This window comes from Ylistrum balloti, unplaced genomic scaffold, assembly GCF_031769215.1.
Source record: "Ylistrum balloti isolate Yb309-2 unplaced genomic scaffold, AGI_CSIRO_Ybal_v1 Utg371444, whole genome shotgun sequence".
Lineage (NCBI taxonomy): Eukaryota > Metazoa > Mollusca > Bivalvia > Pectinida > Pectinidae > Ylistrum > Ylistrum balloti.
Genome location: NW_026782757.1, coordinates 57,311 through 76,292, shown reverse-complemented (window position 1 = coordinate 76,292; position 18,982 = coordinate 57,311). Strand labels below are relative to the sequence as shown.

At 39.4% G+C, this 18,982-nt stretch overlaps 1 protein-coding gene across 1 annotated transcript in view; it reads right to left on the bottom strand.

The window, feature by feature from the left end:
- Window positions 1-18,982, bottom strand: part of LOC132562548 (tyrosine-protein kinase Fer-like) — a 36,618-nt gene that overhangs the window by 3,052 nt on the left and 14,584 nt on the right. Inside the window, exons 4-13 of the mRNA XM_060227293.1 lie at window positions 18,302-18,398; window positions 14,287-14,479; window positions 13,496-13,636; window positions 11,811-11,933; window positions 9,971-10,105; window positions 8,775-8,970; window positions 7,833-8,021; window positions 6,891-7,100; window positions 3,695-3,871; window positions 2,712-2,925 (exon numbers count right to left, since the gene is read on the bottom strand). Of these exons, the coding sequence (XP_060083276.1) occupies window positions 2,712-2,925; window positions 3,695-3,871; window positions 6,891-7,100; window positions 7,833-8,021; window positions 8,775-8,970; window positions 9,971-10,105; window positions 11,811-11,933; window positions 13,496-13,636; window positions 14,287-14,479; window positions 18,302-18,398 (1,675 nt within the window). The remainder of the gene's footprint in view (window positions 1-2,711; window positions 2,926-3,694; window positions 3,872-6,890; window positions 7,101-7,832; window positions 8,022-8,774; window positions 8,971-9,970; window positions 10,106-11,810; window positions 11,934-13,495; window positions 13,637-14,286; window positions 14,480-18,301; window positions 18,399-18,982) is intronic.

The following is an 18,982-nucleotide window of genomic DNA, read 5'->3' as shown; positions in this document are numbered from 1 at the left end:
CCCTATCTGTAAGTTGTGTTTTGTTCGGCCCTATCTGTAAGTGTTATGTGTTTTGTTCGGCCCTATCTGTAAGTTGTATGTGTTTTGTTCAGCCCTATCTGTAAGTTGTATGTGTTTTGTTCGGCCCTATCTGTAAGTTGTATGTGTTTTGTTCGGCCCTATCTGTAAGTGTTTTGTTCGGCCCTATCTGTAAGTTGTATGTGTTTTGTTCGGCCCTATCTGTAAGTGTTATGTTTTGTTCGGCCCTATCTGTAAGTGTTATGTGTTTTGTTCAGCCCTATCTGTAAGTTGTATGTGTTTTGTTCGGCCCTATCTGTAAGTTGTGTTTTGTTCGGCCCTATCTGTAAGTTGTATGTGTTTTGTTCGGCCCTATCTGTAAGTGTTATGTGTTTTGTTCGGCCCTATCTGTAAGTGTTATGTGTTTTGTTCGGCCCTATCTGTAAGTTGTATGTGTTTTGTTCAGCCCTATCTGTAAGTTGTATGTGTTTTGTTCGGCCCTATCTGTAAGTTGTATGTGTTTTGTTCGGCCCTATCTGTAAGTTGTATGTGTTTTGTTCGGCCCTATCTGTAAGTTGTATGTGTTTTGTTCGGCCCTATCTGTAAGTTGTATGTGTTTTGTTCGGCCCTATCTGTAAGTTGTATGTGTTTTGTTCGGCCCTATCTGTAAGTTGTATGTGTTTTGTTCGGCCCTATCTGTAAGTGTTATGTGTTTTGTTCGGCCCTATCTGTAAGTTGTGTTTTGTTCGGCCCTATCTGTAAGTTGTATGTGTTTTGTTCGGCCCTATCTGTAAGTGTTATGTGTTTTGTTCGGCCCTATCTGTAAGTGTTATGTGTTTTGTTCGGCCCTATCTGTAAGTTGTATGTGTTTTGTTCAGCCCTATCTGTAAGTTGTATGTGTTTTGTTCGGCCCTATCTGTAAGTTGTATGTGTTTTGTTCGGCCCTATCTGTAAGTTGTATGTGTTTTGTTCGGCCCTATCTGTAAGTGTTATGTGTTTTGTTCGGCCCTATCTGTAAGTTGTGTTTTGTTCGGCCCTATCTGTAAGTTGTATGTGTTTTGTTCGGCCCTATCTGTAAGTGTTATGTGTTTTGTTCGGCCCTATCTGTAAGTGTTATGTGTTTTGTTCGGCCCTATCTGTAAGTTGTATGTGTTTTGTTCAGCCCTATCTGTAAGTTGTATGTGTTTTGTTCGGCCCTATCTGTAAGTTGTATGTGTTTTGTTCGGCCCTATCTGTAAGTTGTATGTGTTTTGTTCGGCCCTATCTGTAAGTTGTATGTGTTTTGTTCGGCCCTATCTGTAAGTTGTATGTGTTTTGTTCGGCCCTATCTGTAAGTTGTATGTGTTTTGTTCGGCCCTATCTGTAAGTTGTATGTGTTTTGTTCGGCCCTATCTGTAAGTGTTATGTGTTTTGTTCGGCCCTATCTGTAAGTTGTGTTTTGTTCGGCCCTATCTGTAAGTTGTATGTGTTTTGTTCAGCTCTATCTGTAAGTTGTATGTGTTTTGTTCGGCCCTATCTGTAAGTGTTATGTGTTTTGTTCGGCCCTATCTGTAAGTGTTATGTGTTTTGTTCGGCCCTATCTGTAAGTGTTATGTGTTTTGTTCGGCCCTATCTCTAAGTTGTATGTGTTTTGTTCGGCCCTATCTGTAAGTGTTATGTGTTTTGTTCGGCCCTATCTGTAAGTTGTATGTGTTTTGTTCAGCCCTATCTGTAAGTTGTGTTTTGTTCGGCCCTATCTGTAAGTTGTATGTGTTTTGTTCGGCCCTATCTGTAAGTGTTATGTGTTTTGTTCGGCCCTATCTGTAGGTTGTATGTGTTTTGTTCGGCCCTATCTGTAGGTTGTATGTGTTTTGTTCGGCCCTATCTGTAAGTGTTATGTGTTTTGTTCGGCCCTATCTGTAAGTTGTATGTGTTTTGTTCGGCCCTATCTGTAAGTTGTATGTGTTTTGTTCGGCCCTATCTGTAAGTTGTATGTGTTTTGTTCAGCCCTATCTGTAAGTGTTATGTGTTTTGTTCGGCCCTATCTGTAAGTTGTATGTGTTTTGTTCGGCCCTATCTGTCAGTTGTATGTGTTTTGTTCGGCCCTATCTGTCAGTTGTATGTGTTTTGTTCAGCCCTATCTGTAAGTTGTATGTGTTTTGTTCGGCCCTATCTGTAAGTTGTATGTGTTTTGTTCGGCCCTATCTGTAAGTTGTATGTGTTTTGTTCGGCCCTATCTGTAAGTGTTATGTGTTTTGTTCGGCCCTATCTGTAAGTGTTATGTGTTTTGTTCAGCTCTATCTGTAAGTTGTATGTGTTTTGTTCGGCCCTATCTGTAAGTGTTATGTGTTTTGTTCAGCTCTATCTGTAAGTTGTATGTGTTTTGTTCGGCCCTATCTGTAAGTGTTATGTGTTTTGTTCGGCCCTATCTGTAAGTTGTATGTGTTTTGTTCAGTCCTATCTGTAAGTTGTGTTTTGTTCGGCCCTATCTGTAAGTTGTATGTGTTTTGTTCAGCCCTATCTGTAAGTGTTATGTGTTTTGTTCGGCCCTATCTGTAGGTTGTATGTGTTTTGTTCGGCCCTATCTGTAGGTTGTATGTGTTTTGTTCGGCCCTATCTGTAAGTGTTATGTGTTTTGTTCGGCCCTATCTGTAAGTTGTGTTTTGTTCGGCCCTATCTGTAAGTTATATCTATTATGAATTACTTTAAGGTACTTATGACACTACACAACTTACCAGCAACATATTCCATCACAATCATCACTGGTTGTCGTTGAGCAGCGATTCCGATAAATTTGACGATGTTTGGATGGTCATACTGCTTCAGGATACGTCCTTCCATGAGGAATTTTTTCCTCTGATCCTCGGACAACGTGTCTCGACACGTTTTCACTGCCACAGTCTTGTTCCCTAGTTTGTATATGCCACGGTATACCTCACCAAAGTTACCCTGTAAAGAATGAAGAAGGTGATCAGGGCTGACCACGCCATCAACCTCCTGATCTTAAGGCGATCAAGGCTGACCACGCCATCAACCTCCTGATCTTAAGGCGATCAGGGCTGACCACACCATCAACCTCCTGATCTTAAGGCGATCAGGGCTGACCACACCATCATCCTCCTGATCTTAAGGCGATCAAGGCTGACCACGCCATCCATCTCCTGATCTTAAGGTGATCAAGGCTGACCACGCCATCAACCTCCTGATCTTAAGGCGATCAGGGCTGACCACACCATCAACCTCCTGATCTTAAGGCGATCAGGGCTGACCACGCCATCAACCTCCTGATCTTAAGGCGATCAAGGCTGACCACGCCATCATCCTCCTGATCTTAAGGCGATCAAGGCTGACCACGCCATCAACCTCCTGATCTTAAGGCGATCAAGGCTGACCACGCCATCAACCTCCTGATCTTAAAAAAGATGACACACAAAACGCTATTGACAAAGCCTCTGTGATCACTACCAATTTTCTGAATAATTCAATCATAAATTGAATAGTGACCCTAACTATGGACACATGATGATTATAACCAACCTTGACAACATTTTGTTCCAATGAAATAAAAAAAATTTATCATGAGATATAGCTGAAACCAATTTCTCGTAAATTTATCTTCAACAGCAATAATCATCCCAATTAGATTTTTCTAAAACAGTATTAGTATATAGTAATAATCTAATTAGTGATAAACTTCCTTTAATCTGTAGTAACATACATTTCCAATTTTCATTTCCAGAGCGATGTCGTCGTTCTTTAACTGCCACTGTTCCCGAAGGATCGGTTTCTTCAGGATGGCTCTTGATTTACTTGTCACATCAGTTCCAATCTTATACTGGTAGTTCACCAACTCATGGATCGTAGGAAAGGACGGCCCCTCAAATCTCCAACCGCCCTGTCAGTACAACAACATCAGTCAATGGAAACCTAATTAGTAACACATTCATAATATTTCTTGTTTTTTTTAAATACATGTTGAGCACATCAAAGTTAAAACCAAGACTCACTTGTTACAAAGCAAAATAAAAACTGAAGTCAAATGATTTTAGATGAATACGGGAGACAAAGTTTTAAATTCAGCAAATAATTATAACAAATGTGTTTACTGAAAAGATAGGATTCTAGATAAATCTTTCACATAACCAAAGTTTGTCAGATATATCACTTTCAGCTACATACATCAAGAGCAAAATCAACATTTCCCTGAGTCGTCAAAACAAGCATCGTATCAAATTAAGATTCTTCTTCTTTAAAAAAACATATATCAAGGTTCTACTTAAAGTCTTGAAGGGATTGACTGAGAACACCAAAATTAAATCAAAATATTTCAGATTTACTTGCCTATCAAAACACTAGGTAACGTTACCAGAACTAGAGATAAAAAGATTCAGATTTCAGTGTCTCTGGAAGATCAAACACTCATAGACCAGGTAAACATAGTAGGTAAACATTACAGGTAAACATAACAGGTAAAATTACAGGTAAACATTACAGAGTAAACATTACAGGTAAAATTACAGGTAAACATAACAGAGTAAACATTACAGGTAAACATTACATGTAAACATTACATGTAAACATTACAGAGTAAACATTACAGGTAAACATTACAGGTAAACATTACAGAGTAAACATTACAGGTAAACATTACAGGTAAACATTACAGGTAAACATTACAGAGTAAACATTACAGGTAAAATTACAGGTAAACATTACAGGTAAACATTACAGAGTAAACATTACAGGTAAACATTACAGGTAAACATTACAGAGTAAACATTTCAGGTAAAATTACAGGTAAACATTACAGAGTAAACATTACGGGTAAACATAATAGGTGAGCATAGCAGGTAAACGTAATAGGAAAACATAACAGGTAAAATTACAGGTAAACATTACAGAGTAAACATTACAGGTAAACATTACAGAGTAAACATTACAGAGTAAACATTACAGGTAAACATTACAGAGTAAACATTACAGGTAAACATTACAGAGTAAACATTACAGGTAAAATTACAGGTAAACATTACAGGTAAACATTACAGAGTAAACATTACAGGTAAACATTACAGAGTAAACATTACAGGTAAACATAACAAAGTAAACATTACAGAGTAAACATTACAGGTAAACATAATAGGTAAACATAGCTGGTTAACATTGCAGGTAAACATAGCAGGTAAACATTACAGGTAAACATTGCAGAGTAAACATTACAGGTAAACATTAAAGGTAAACATAATAGGTAAACATTACAGGTAAACATTACAGAGTAAACATTACAGAGTAAACATTACAGGTAAACATTACAGAGTAAACATTACAGGTAAACATTACAGGTAAACATTACAGAGTAAACATTACAGAGTAAACATTACAGGTAAACATTACAGAGTAAACATTACAGGTAAAATTACAGGTAAAATTACAGGTAAACATTACAGGTAAACATTACAGAGTAAACATTACAGGTAAACATTACAGAGTAAACATTACAGGTAAACATAACAGAGTAAACATTACAGAGTAAACATTACAGGTAAACATAATAGGTAAACATAGCTGGTCAACATTGCAGGTAAACATAGCAGGTAAACATTACAGGTAAACATTGCAGAGTAAACATTACAGGTAAACATTAAAGGTAAACATAATAGGTAAACATTACAGGTAAACATTACAGAGTAAACATTACAGGTTAACATTACAGAGTAAACATTACAGAGTAAACATTACAGGTAAACATTACAGGTAAACATAATAGGTGAGCATAGCAGGTAAACGTAATAGGAAAACATAACAGGTAAAATTACAGGTAAACATTACAGGTAAACATAACAGGTAAACATTACAGGTTAACATTACAGAGGAAACATTACAGAGTAAACATTACAGGTAAACATTACAGGTAAACATTACAGGTTAACATTACAGAGGAAACATTACAGAGTAAACATTACAGGTAAACATTACAGGTAAACATTACAGAGTAAACATTACAGAGTAAACATTACAGGTAAACATAACAGGTAAAATTACAGGTAAACATTACAGAGTAAACATTACAGGTAAACATTACAGAGTAAACATTACAGGTAAACATTACAGAGTAAACATTACAGGTAAACATTACAGGTAAACATTACAGGTAAACATTACAGAGTAAACATTACAGGTAAACATTACAGGTAAACATAACAGAGTAAACATAACAGAGTAAACATTACAGGTAAACATTACAGGTAAACATAACAGAGTAAACATTACAGGTAAACATTACAGAGTAAACATTACAGGTAAACATTACAGGTAAACATAACAGAGTAAACATTACAGGTAAACATAATGGGTAAACATAGCTGATTAACATTGCAGGTAAACATAGCAGGTAAACATTACAGGTAAACATTGCAGGTAAACATTACAGGTAAACATTAAAGGTAAACATAATAGGTAAACATAGCAGGTAAACATTACAGGTAAACATAACAGGTAAACATTACAGGTAAACATTAAAGGTAAACATAATAGGTAATCATAGCAGGTAAACATTACAGGTAAACATTAAAGGTAAACATAATAGGTAAACATAATAGGTAAAGATTACAGGTAAACACTAAAGGTAAACATAACAGGTAAACATAACGGGTAAACATTACAGGTAAACATTACAGGTAAATATAATATGTAAACATTAAAGGTAAACATTACAGGTAAACATTAAAGTTAAACATTACAGGTAAACGTTAAAGGTAAACATAACAGGTAAACATTACAGGTAAACATTAAAGGTAAACATAACAGGTAAACATTACAGGTAAACATTTAAACACTTACCTCCCTGTATTTTATGATGTAGTGTCCCTTTCAGACAAGATACTTATATACCAGATAAATATTTAAACACTAACCTCCCCGTATTGTATGATGAAATGTTTATATCCCTGCCAGCTCACAGACAAGACATATTGTGTCTCATTGGTTTTGCGGTTTTTGCTCTCCCTAACGAGGAAATCGCCATCGTTAACCAAGAGACGCTGTACCTCCTCTCGTGGTAGTACTCCATGGAACCACTCCTCCTCTTCTAAAGGCCGACTCGGGTCAGCGAGGGCCTCAGCACCCTAGGGAAAAATAAACCATGTTTAGCATGAGATCATTAATTTTTCTGGGCATTTAAATTTCTTTAACCTTGTAACTTTTTATCTACAAACTTATTTGTCCAGCAAAATGATAAAAATATTGACATTAGTTTCAGTACCACATTAAAGTCCTTAAACACTTTTTATTCTAGTTATCATGTGTTGACGAAATAGCAATTTTCTGAATATTTGACAAATTTATCTCAAAAAAGTTGAATGGTTATCATAGTGCCGTAACTAACAGAGATAAGGAAGATTATAACAGGCCAAGAATGAATGATTCATTGGATGTTTCTAATGAAACTGCAGAAGTATTAGACAGGTGTTGAATTGTAGTAGCTATGGGCTACCTCAATGAACACCATGCTGGAGGTCCAAAGCAAATGGGGGATAATAAACTGCCCCAAAAGCCATGACAGCAAAGGATAGTCTGTGATCTGAGGGAAAATTACCAGCCTGGGTAGGGAGCATCCTGCCATACACTTGACCTTGAGTTGCAAAGTTTGACAATCTTCAGAAGTTAAAGGAATCAGCATGGACAAGTTTCATTCATATTTTCAGAATAAAATGTAAATTATTTTCTCATGTCGAGCTGGTAATATTTGTTTCAGTTTATAAAATCAATTCATGATAATTTGTAAACCATATTGTACAGGAAACGAGTCCACTCAATGTGTAATTATTTTCAGTGGAGGGCCCTAAATATCTACACACCGTGCAATTATTAGTACTGGTCAGTCCAGGGCCATTTATGTGGTCCAGAGACTGTTCCTCATAGCTGTGGACCTTCTCCGTCTCACGCTCTTCTTTGTCTCCTCCTTGTCGACGTTGCAAAACGCCAGTCATGTGTCGTTTTATGTTCTTGAGCTTACTCATACCTGGTAGTGGAGACGGCGTCGGCGGCTGAAAGGGTCAACTTATTCTTACTGATAATGCATGGATTAAACAATTACGTTATTCAACACATCAAGTTTCAAAAATTTGAACAATTGGCATGGTACTTTACAGGACACTTTAGAGACTATTACATCAGTTCATAAACGATAAATTAACAGGTGTATTTTTCATTAATTGTGGTAGTAATGGTACCAATGATGATTATCCTATTTTCTCTAACTGGGGTTACAAAATGTTCTGATCAACATGCTGAATGACCTTACTTAATGTGCACAACATTGAGTATCAAAATAACCAGAATGTTATTTAAATGTGGAGAGGTGCTTACAGGAACATCATTACTTAATAAGTTGAATACAGTTTAAGGCTTAAACCAATGAGTACAACTTTAGTTGTTCATTCAAGTCTTACGAAATAGACTTCAGCATAGTTCTACATGATTCAATCAAGTCTTATGATATAGACTATAGCATTGTTCTACATGTTTCAATAAAGTTTTATGATATAATCTATAGCATTGTTCTACATGTTTCAATAAAGTTTTATGATATAGACTATAGCAGGATTCATTCAAAATTTATCAAAGAGATTATTTCATGATTCGTTCTATTTTTGTACAATGTAGAATGGTTAGTATAAAGTTTTTCAAAAAGACTAAAGCATTGTTCATTAAGTTTTATGATGAATTCTATGGTATAGTTAATTATATGTTTATGATATAGACTATAATATGGTGCAGATATAAGAAATTATACTTACAGACGTGGACAGATCACTTATAGACTGGCGATCAGACACCATGCTGGAATCCAACATGGCTGATGGAATATCCTCACCAACAGCCTCTAGATCATTTGACAATGCTGTTACCATTTCCTCTAATACTGCGACCTTGACCTTTGTCACTGTCAGATCATAGAAGGCTTTATCACGATCTCGCTTCTGTTTGCATAGTCTAGAGTAATATAATAGTATATATGAACTATACATGTCGGGTATGATAAACACACACAGGAAATTGAAGGTTGTCAAATGAAGAAGATCGATAAAAAAGTCACATGATTTTTTCAAGACACATGTTCAATGTGTATAACTGGTTGTAAAAAATAGTCTGGTGATCAGACTACCAACATCTACTTCTATGTCCAGTAAACTCTGTGTGGTGGGTGTGAGTGTACTGTAAACTCTGTGGTGTGGGTGAGAGTAGACTATAAACTCTGTGTGGTGGGTGAGAGTGTACTGTAAACTCTGTCTGGTGGGTGAGAGTGTACTGTAAACTCTGTGTGGTGGGTGAGAGTAGACTGTAAACTTTGTCTGGTGGGTGAGAGTGTACTGTAAACTCTGTGTGGTGGGTGAGAGTGTACTGTAAATTCTGTGTGGTGGGTGAGAGTGTACTGTAAACTCTGTTTGGTGGGTGAGAGTGTACTGTAAACTCTGTGTGGTGGGTGAGAGTGTACTGTAAACTCTGTGTGGTGGGTGAGAGTGTACTGTAAATTCTGTGTGGTGGGTGAGAGTGTACTGTAAACTCTGTTTGGTGGGTGAGAGTGTACTGTAAACTCTGTGTGGTGGGTGAGAGTGTACTGTAAATTCTGTGTGGTGGGTGAGAGTGTACTGTAAACTCTGTTTGGTGGGTGAGAGTGTACTGTAATATTGTATTTGCAAAATTATCTTTAGCAATGTGAATCCTAAAATTCAACATGACAGTTTTGTGTTGTTGCAGACAAAAATACTATGTTGTCCATGTCCAGACATCTTATGTTGATGCACATATTCCTTACACAGGCTGTTGTCTTTTATCAATTATAATTTGATTCAATTTAAAATAAACTGTTTATGAAATCATCAATAATATCCGTGGATTGTTACATCCTTTTTGCCACCAAACCACCAATGTTTCTAACCCACCGTTGTGATGTATTGGTCACACGCTGGATGTAGAAAGCTGTAACACTTACTCCTGTTGAAGTAATGGATCCATTTTACTTTTGTTCCTAAGATCAATTAATTCATCTTCTATTTCTTCTACTTTCGGTTCCTTTTCCTTCAAACTTTGCTGAAGGGATGTTAACTCCTCCTCTAATGATGCTAGCCTGTAAACAAAGATATTACACTAATTAACAGACAACTAACAATGATAAGTTAACAAATCATGCATTTATCTGTTGAAAAGAATATATTTGATACTTAAACTACTGACAAGATTTCCTCGGAACTGTATGAGTCGCCTGCATTAAGTGTCACGGTCACCCAGAAATCAAACTGGATGTCAAAACTAATCTGTACCCTTCCAACAAGAAGCCATATACCAAATTTCATTTCAATAACTCAAAGCATAACTGAAAAAAGTCTTGGAAACTTTTGTTCAGACGCCGCAGCCGCAGGACGATGGACAAAGTGATCCCTAAGTGTCCGCCAGCTCTACAGGCGACACATTAAAACCCTAGGATTTTAAAAATGGAGACTGACATTGTCAATAGACCTTTAATAAAGTAGAAGTGAATACAGACTTTTTTGTTTTGAACAAGAAAGTGGGCAATTGGAGGGGTGGGGGAGGGAAGTTTGGGGGAGGAGGTTACAAATATGGTGGCTAACAAGGCTCTCATTCATTAGTTGCATATCTAGTTAACAGGCCTTGATGTAACTCTAGAAATTGCAAGTTACATGTAACAATGGAATTGTGATGGAATGTTATATTTTTTTTCTCCATTTTCTTTGTTTAAATTTTCAAATTTAAGGACAAGAAGAATACTGGGTTAGATAATTGTTCTCATTACATGAATGTCATGACCCCTGGACTTTGCCTCTGTATCCACTTAAGAAGGGACCACATTTGTCACATGTCTCTTTAACAAAGGTAAAAGCTTCCTCATTATCCCTGAATTACTGAAATAGGATGCAAAACCCACACACTGGTGAATTTCAAGACTTTTGCCACAATTTTCATCCGTGATTGAGGATGCAAAACCCACACACTGGTGAATTTCAAGACTTTTGCCACAATTTTTAGCTCTGAATGAGGATGCAAAACACACACACTGGTGAATTTCAAGTCTTGTGCCCCAATTTTCATCCGTGATTGAGAATGCAAAACACACACACTGGTCAATTTCAAGACTTTTGTCCCGATTTTCATCCCTGAATGAGGATGCAAAACCCAACATGCTGGTGAATTTCAAGACTTTTGCCACAATTTTTAGCTCTGAATGAGGATGCAAAACCCACACACTGGTGAATTTCAAGACTTTTGCCACAATTTTTAGCTCCGAATGAGGATGCAAAACACACACACTGGTGAATTTCAAGTCTTGTGCCCCAATTTTTAGCTCCAAATGAGGATGCAAAACACACACACTGGTGAATTTCAAGACTTTTGTCCCGATTTTCATCCCTGAATGAGGATGCCAAACCCAACATGCTGGTGAATTTCAAGACTTTTGCCACAATTTTTAGCTCTGAATGAGGATGCAAAACCCACACACTGGTGAATTTCAACACTTTTGCCCCGAATTTCATCTCTGAATCAGGATGCAAAACCCAACATGCTGGTGAATTTCAAGACTAATAATCTCTTCTTTGATACTGACGACCAGGCTGAGAGTTATTCCCCTTGGAAGGTGAAAGCTTTAAACAGAAACTGGAATTTTATGGAATTTATAAATAACTAAATGACCGATTGAGGAGTGACAACATGAAAATAGATGGCTATCAATAAATTGAACAATTCATAGAAATTAAATTTAATTTAGACCAGTCATCATAGAGATAGATTAGTCATGTGATTTCCTGACCACCTACCTAACTTTGAGTGCATCGTGAGTTAGATCATCAACTGCTAATTTTTTTTCCACTAATGTGCCCTGGTAATCATCAAGTAAGCCAGCATCAAACTCAAATGTTGTCGCTTCTATAGGGTCAGTTCTGAAAAAAAGAAAGTAATCTATCATATATCTGATTATTTGAAACTATAAGAAAATACCAACGAGTCAACATAATCATAATGTAAACTCAAATTCAATAAAACTAGGCCACTAGGGTATTACCTGGTACACATCCCCTTATACAACAACACCTGTACTATACAAAGTGGTTCACATCCCCCTTATACAACAACACCTACCTGTACTATACAAAGTGGTTTACATCCCCCTTATACAACACCTACCTGTACTATACAAAGTGGTTCACATCCCCCTTATACAACAACACCTGTACTATACAAAGTGGTTCACATCCCCCTTATACAACAACACCTACCTGTACTATACAAAGTGGTTCACATCCCCCTTATACAACACCTACCTGTACTATACAAAGTGGTTCACATCCCCCTTATACAACAACTACCTGTACTATACAAAGTGGTTTACATCCCCCTTATACAACACCTACCTGTACTATACAAAGTGGTTCACATCCCCCTTATACAACAACACCTACCTGTACTATACAAAGTGGTTCACATCCCCCTTATACAACAACACCTGTACTATACACAGTGGTTTACATCCCCCTTATACAACAACACCTACCTGTACTATACAAAGTGGTTCACATCCCCCTTAAACAACACCTACCTGTACTATACAAAGTGGTTCACATCCCCCTTATACAACACCTACCTGTACTATACAAAGTGGTTCACATCCCCCTTATACAACAACTACCTGTACTATACAAAGTGGTTCACATCCCCCTTATACAACAACACCTGTACTATACACAGTGGTTTACATCCCCCTTATACAACAACACCTACCTGTACTATACAAAGTGGTTCACATCCCCCTTATACAACACCTACCTGTACTATACAAAGTGGTTCACATCCCCCTTATACAACAACTACCTGTACTATACAAAGTGGTTTACATCCCCCTTATACAACACCTACCTGTACTATACAAAGTGGTTCACATCCCCCTTATACAACACCTACCTGTACTATACAAAGTGGTTCACATCCCCCTTATACAACAACACCTGTACTATACACAGTGGTTCACATCCCCCTTATACAACACCTACCTGTACTATACAAAGTGGTTCACATCCCCCTTATACAACACCTACCTGTACTATACAAAGTGGTTCACATCCCCCTTATACAACAACACCTGTACTATACACAGTGGTTCACATCCCCCTTATACAACAACACCTACCTGTACTATACAAAGTGGTTCACATCCCCCTTATACAACACCTACCTGTACTATACAAAGTGGTTCACATCCCCCTTATACAACAACACCTGTACTATACACAGTGGTTCACATCCCCCTTATACAACAACACCTACCTGTACTATACAAAGTGGTTCACATCCCCCTTATACAACACCTACCTGTACTATACAAAGTGGTTCACATCCCCCTTATACAACAACACCTGTACTATACACAGTGGTTCACATCCCCCTTATACAACAACACCTGTACTATACACAGTGGTTCACATCCCCCTTATACAACAACACCTACCTGTACTCTGCCATAAACTTGTCAGTATATTCTATTTCTGGGACAATGTTTCCAATTGATTCTTCTATCGTCGTGAAAACGTTTGTAAATTCTTGGTTTGTGAAGTTTGTCAGTCTGTGATACTCTGTTAGCACATCTTTACTATAAAAGACAAATAATTATTATTAATCAATAAAGCATCAAAATCTTTGCTTCTGCTTAGTTTTATCCCCCAATCAACAAAGTTGGCAAGGGATATTCAAATGAGTTCTGTCTGTCCTTCCGTCTGTCCTTCTGTCTGTCCTTCTATCCATCCTTCTGTCTGTCCTTCAGTCCGTCCTTCTGTCTTTCTTCTGTCCATCTGTTCTTCTGTCTGTCCTTCCATCAGTCCTTCTGTCTGTTCTTCTGTCTGTCTTTCTGTCTGTCCTTCTGTCCGTTTTGTCCATCATTGTCTGTCCTTCTGTCCGTCTAGATGCTGCTATCTGGTCAGATTTTTATTAAACTTGTTCGGTACACATGCTAACTCTTATTTTCAAAAAAATTGACAACGTACTTGGATTCATTATTTTCACCATCTGGTTTTTATGTGTCTTGAGTTACTTGTTTTAGTTTTCAAATTATCCATTAGAAGGAAAAGAAGGACTGATAAAGGGAGGTAATTCAAAACCAATCCCGCTAAAACTGTGGATGGTGTTGATTACCCATGATATGAGACAAACAGACAGAGAGACAGACAGATGGACAGATCTCCATACTGCTATATCCCTTTTTCCAGCCAAGAAATAAAATCTTAAACTAAAATAGAAACAAACCATTGATACACCAGCTGTTCCTGTGTTGTCTGTTGACTGTCCAGGAAGGTAGGTAGGGACTGTGTAAGATAACAAGTTTGATGGGCCATAACCTCACGCAGTGACAACACATACTCGTTATGGACACGGTGAAGAGTTGCCGTTGATCGCTGCAACTTTTTCTTTACATCCTCCAGTTTGGCTCCAGATTTACCTGTAAAGATAAAAGGACATTCAAGATGAAGGTCAAATTAGTAATGGTCAAGGTCATTTTATCTGCAAGTTTTTTGCTTCAAACTAAAAGTTGATTTTTATCCTTTGTCTCAATTCATTGGGATTAACTTTCTGAAATCTGTTTCAATAGTGAAATCCTCTGATAATTCTCAAACAGGAAAGGCAGATAGGTTTACAGTAAACATGGAGTCCAATACCATTGATAAAGCAAAAAGGACATTTCCATCATGACTTACATGTCATAGATTAAAACTCATCAAACTAGTTTTTCGCTGTTATTTTTCAATTTTCAATTTAATACTATTTTTCATCGTTTTCCATCCTAGATAATAGTGACCAACCATCCATGTTAACAGGTACCGCCCCATCCATGTTAACAGTCAGCCCCACCCATGTTAACAGATACCGCCCCACCTTTGTTAACAGATACTGCCCCACCTGTGTTAACAGATACTGCCCCACCTTTGTTAACAGATACTGCCCCACCTGTGTTAACAGATACCGCCCCACCTGTGTTAACAGATACCACCCCACCTGTGTTAACAGATGCAGCCCCACCTGTGTTAACAGATACCACCCCACCTGTGTTAACAGATGCAGCCCCACCTGTGTTAACAGATACCGCCCCACCTGTGTTAACAGATACCACCCCACCTTTGTTAACAGATGCAGCCCCACCTGTGTTAACAGATACCGCCCCACCTGTGTTAACAGATACCGCCCCACCTGTGTTAACAGATACCGCCCCACCTGTGTTAACAGATATCGCCCCATCCATGTAAACAGATACCGCCCCATCCATGTAAACAGATACCACCCCATCCATGTAAACAGATACCGCCCCATTCATGTAAACAGATACCGCCCCATCCATGTAAACAGATACCGCCCCACCCGTGTAAACAGATACCGCCCCACCTGTGTTAACAGATACCGCCCCACCTGTGTTAACAGATATCGCCCCACCTGTGTTAACAGATATCGCCCCACCTGTGTTAACAGATACCACCCCACCTGTGTTAACAGATATCGCCCATCCATGTAAACAGATACCGCCCCATCCATGTAAACAGATACCGCCCCATCCATGTAAACAGATACCGCCCCATCCATGTAAACAGATACCGCCCCACCCGTGTAAACAGATACCGCCCCACCCGTGTAAACAGATACCGCCCCACCCGTGTTAACAGATACCGCCCCATCCATGTTAACAGATACTGCCCCACCTGTGTTAACAGATACTGCCCCACCTGTGTTAACAGATACTGCCCCACCTGTGTTAACAGATACTGCCCCACCTGTGTTAACAGATACTGCCCCACCGTGGTTAACAGATACAGCCCCACCTGTGTTAACAGATACTGCCCCACCTGTGTTAACAGATACTGCCCCACCTGTGTTAACAGATACAGCCCCACCTGTGTTAACAGATACTGCCCCACCTGTGTTAACAGATACTGCCCCACCTGTGTTAACAGATACTGCCCCACCTGTGTTAACAGATACTGCCCCACCTGTGTTAACAGATGCAGCCCCACCTGTGTTAACAGATACTGCCCCACCTGTGTTAACAGATACCGCCCCACCTTTGTTAATAGTTACAGCCTCACCTGTGTTAACAGATACAGCCCCACTGTGGTTAACAGTTACAGCCTCACCTGTGTTAACAGATACTGCCCCACCCATGTTAACAGATACAGCCCCACCTTTGTTAACAGATACCACCCCACCTGTGTTAACAGATATGCCCCACCATGTTAAACAGATACCGCCCCATCCATGTAAACAGTACCGCCCCACAGTAAACAGATACACGCCCCATCCATGTAAACAGATACGCCCCACCTGTTAACAGTACTGCCCCACCTGTGTTAACAGATACAGCCCCACCTGTGTTAACAGATACTGCCCCACCCGTGTTAACAGATACCGCCCCACCTGTGTTAACAGATACTGTGTTAACAGATACAGCCCCCCTGTGTTACCTGCCCCACCTGTGTTAACAGATACTGCCCCCCACCTGTGTTAACAGATACACCTGTGTTAACAGATACTGCCCCACCTGGGTTAACAGATACTGCCCCACCTGTGTTAACAGATGTGTTAACAGATACAGCCCCACCTGTGTTAACAGATACAGATACTGCCCCACCTGTGTTACAGATACCCCCACCTGTGTTAACAGATACAGCCCCACCTGTGTTAACAGATACTGCCCCACCTGTGTTAAGATACTGCCCCAGTGTTAACAGATACTGCCCCACCTGTGTTAACAGATACTGCCCCACCTGTGTTAACAGATACAGCCCCACCTGTGTTAACAGATACTGCCCCACCTGTGTTAACAGATACTGCCCCACCTGTGTTAACAGATACTGCCCCACCTGTGTTAACAGATACTGCCTGTGTTAACAGATACTGCCCCACCCGTGTTAACCCCACCTGTGTTAACAGATACTGCCCCACCTGTGTTAACAGATACCCCCACCTGTGTTAACAGATACTGCCCCACCTGTGTTAACAGATACAGCAGATACCCCCCACCTGTGTTAACAGATACAGCCCCACCTGTGTGCCCCACCTGTGTTAACAGATACTGCCCCACCTGTGTTAACAGATACTGCCCCACCTGTGTTAACAGATACTGCCCCACCTGTGTTAACAGATACTGCCCCACCTGTGTTAACAGATACTGCCCCACCTGTGTTAACAGATGCAGCCCCACCTGTGTTAACAGATACTGCCCCACCTGTGTTAACAGATACTGCCCCACCTGTGTTAACAGATACTGCCCCACCTGTGTTAACAGATACTGCCCCACCTGTGTTAACAGATACTGCCCCACCTGTGTTAACAGATACAGCCCCACCTGTGTTAACAGATACAGCCCCACCTGTGTTAACAGATACTGCCCCACCTGTGTTAACAGATACTGCCCCACCCATGTTAACAGATACCACCCCACCTGTGTTAACAGATACCGCCCCACCTTTGTTAATAGTTACAGCCCCACCCATGTTAACAGATACTGCCCCACCTATGTTAACAGATACTGCCCCACCTGTGTTAACAGATACTGCCCCACCTGTGTTAACAGATGCAGCCCCACCTGTGTTAACAGATACAGCCCCACCTGTGTTAAAGGATACAGCTCCACCCGTGTTAACATATAAGGTCCCATCCGTGTTAACACATACAGCCCCACCCGTGTTAACAGATACCGCCCCACCTGTGTTAATAGATACCGCCCACCTGTGTTAACAGATACCGCCCCACCTGTGTTAATATATACCGCCCCACCTGTGTTAACAGATACAGCCCCACCCGTCTTAACAGATACCGCCCCACCCGTGTAAACAGATACAGCCCCACCCGTGCTAACAGATACCGCCCCACCCGTGTTAACAGATACCGCCCCACCTGTTAACAGATACCGCCCCACCTGTGTTAACAGATACCGCCCCACCTTTGATAACAGTTACAGCCTCACCTGTGTTAACATATATCGCCCCACCTGTGTTAACAGATACAGCCCCACCCGTCTTAACAGATACCGCCCCATCCGTGTTAACAGATACAGCCCCACCCATGTTAACAGATACCGCCCCACCTGTGTTAACAGATACCGCCCCACCTTTGATAACAGTTACAGCCTCACCTGTGTTAACATATACCGCCCCACCTGTGTTAACAGATACAGCCCCAGCCGTCTTAACAGATACCGCCCCACCCGTGTTAACAGATACAGCCCCACCCATGTTAACAGATACCGCCCCACCCGTGTTAACAGTTACTATACCTTTAGCCTTGACATCATTGAACTTGGATTGGTCCTGACTGACCCGCTGTAAACATTTCCCATACTCCTGTTTGTACTTATTTACATCCTCCTGAACCTGAAATGAAATTGACTTACCATACAGAACACTTGATCAGCCAGTACATCTGTATCCTGAATCACAATGCAATCCTCTATGTTCTATAGACCTATACTTTTCTGATGAACTCATTTTTTATATGTATTTAAATTTAAATTTATTTGATACATACTTTTTCCGTAGAAATTTTTTGTCAGTACATTATGAATTATAAATCTATAAAAAGCAGTTTTATGTTGTCATTAGTATGTTGGTGTAATGCTGGATGAGTGCCTCAATGCACGGACATGAAATCTGATAGCTCTTTCAAGAAAGATTTCCAAAGTCATAATATCACACTGTCTACACACCTCTAAATAGATACTATCACTATGTACTATTTTGGTCATGTTAACACAAGTTTTAATTTTATCAATCATTTCCCCCGAAAAGTTTACTTAAATAACATTGGTTTTACGTCATAACACTCTACCTATACTGAAGAGTTATGTATTGATAATGGTGCGATCTGAATTGAATCTTTATAACAACCACGTAATAGTATTTGATTTTTTTATCTGTTTTGATATTTTAGATTAAAAGAAATTCTCTTTGCCAACTTT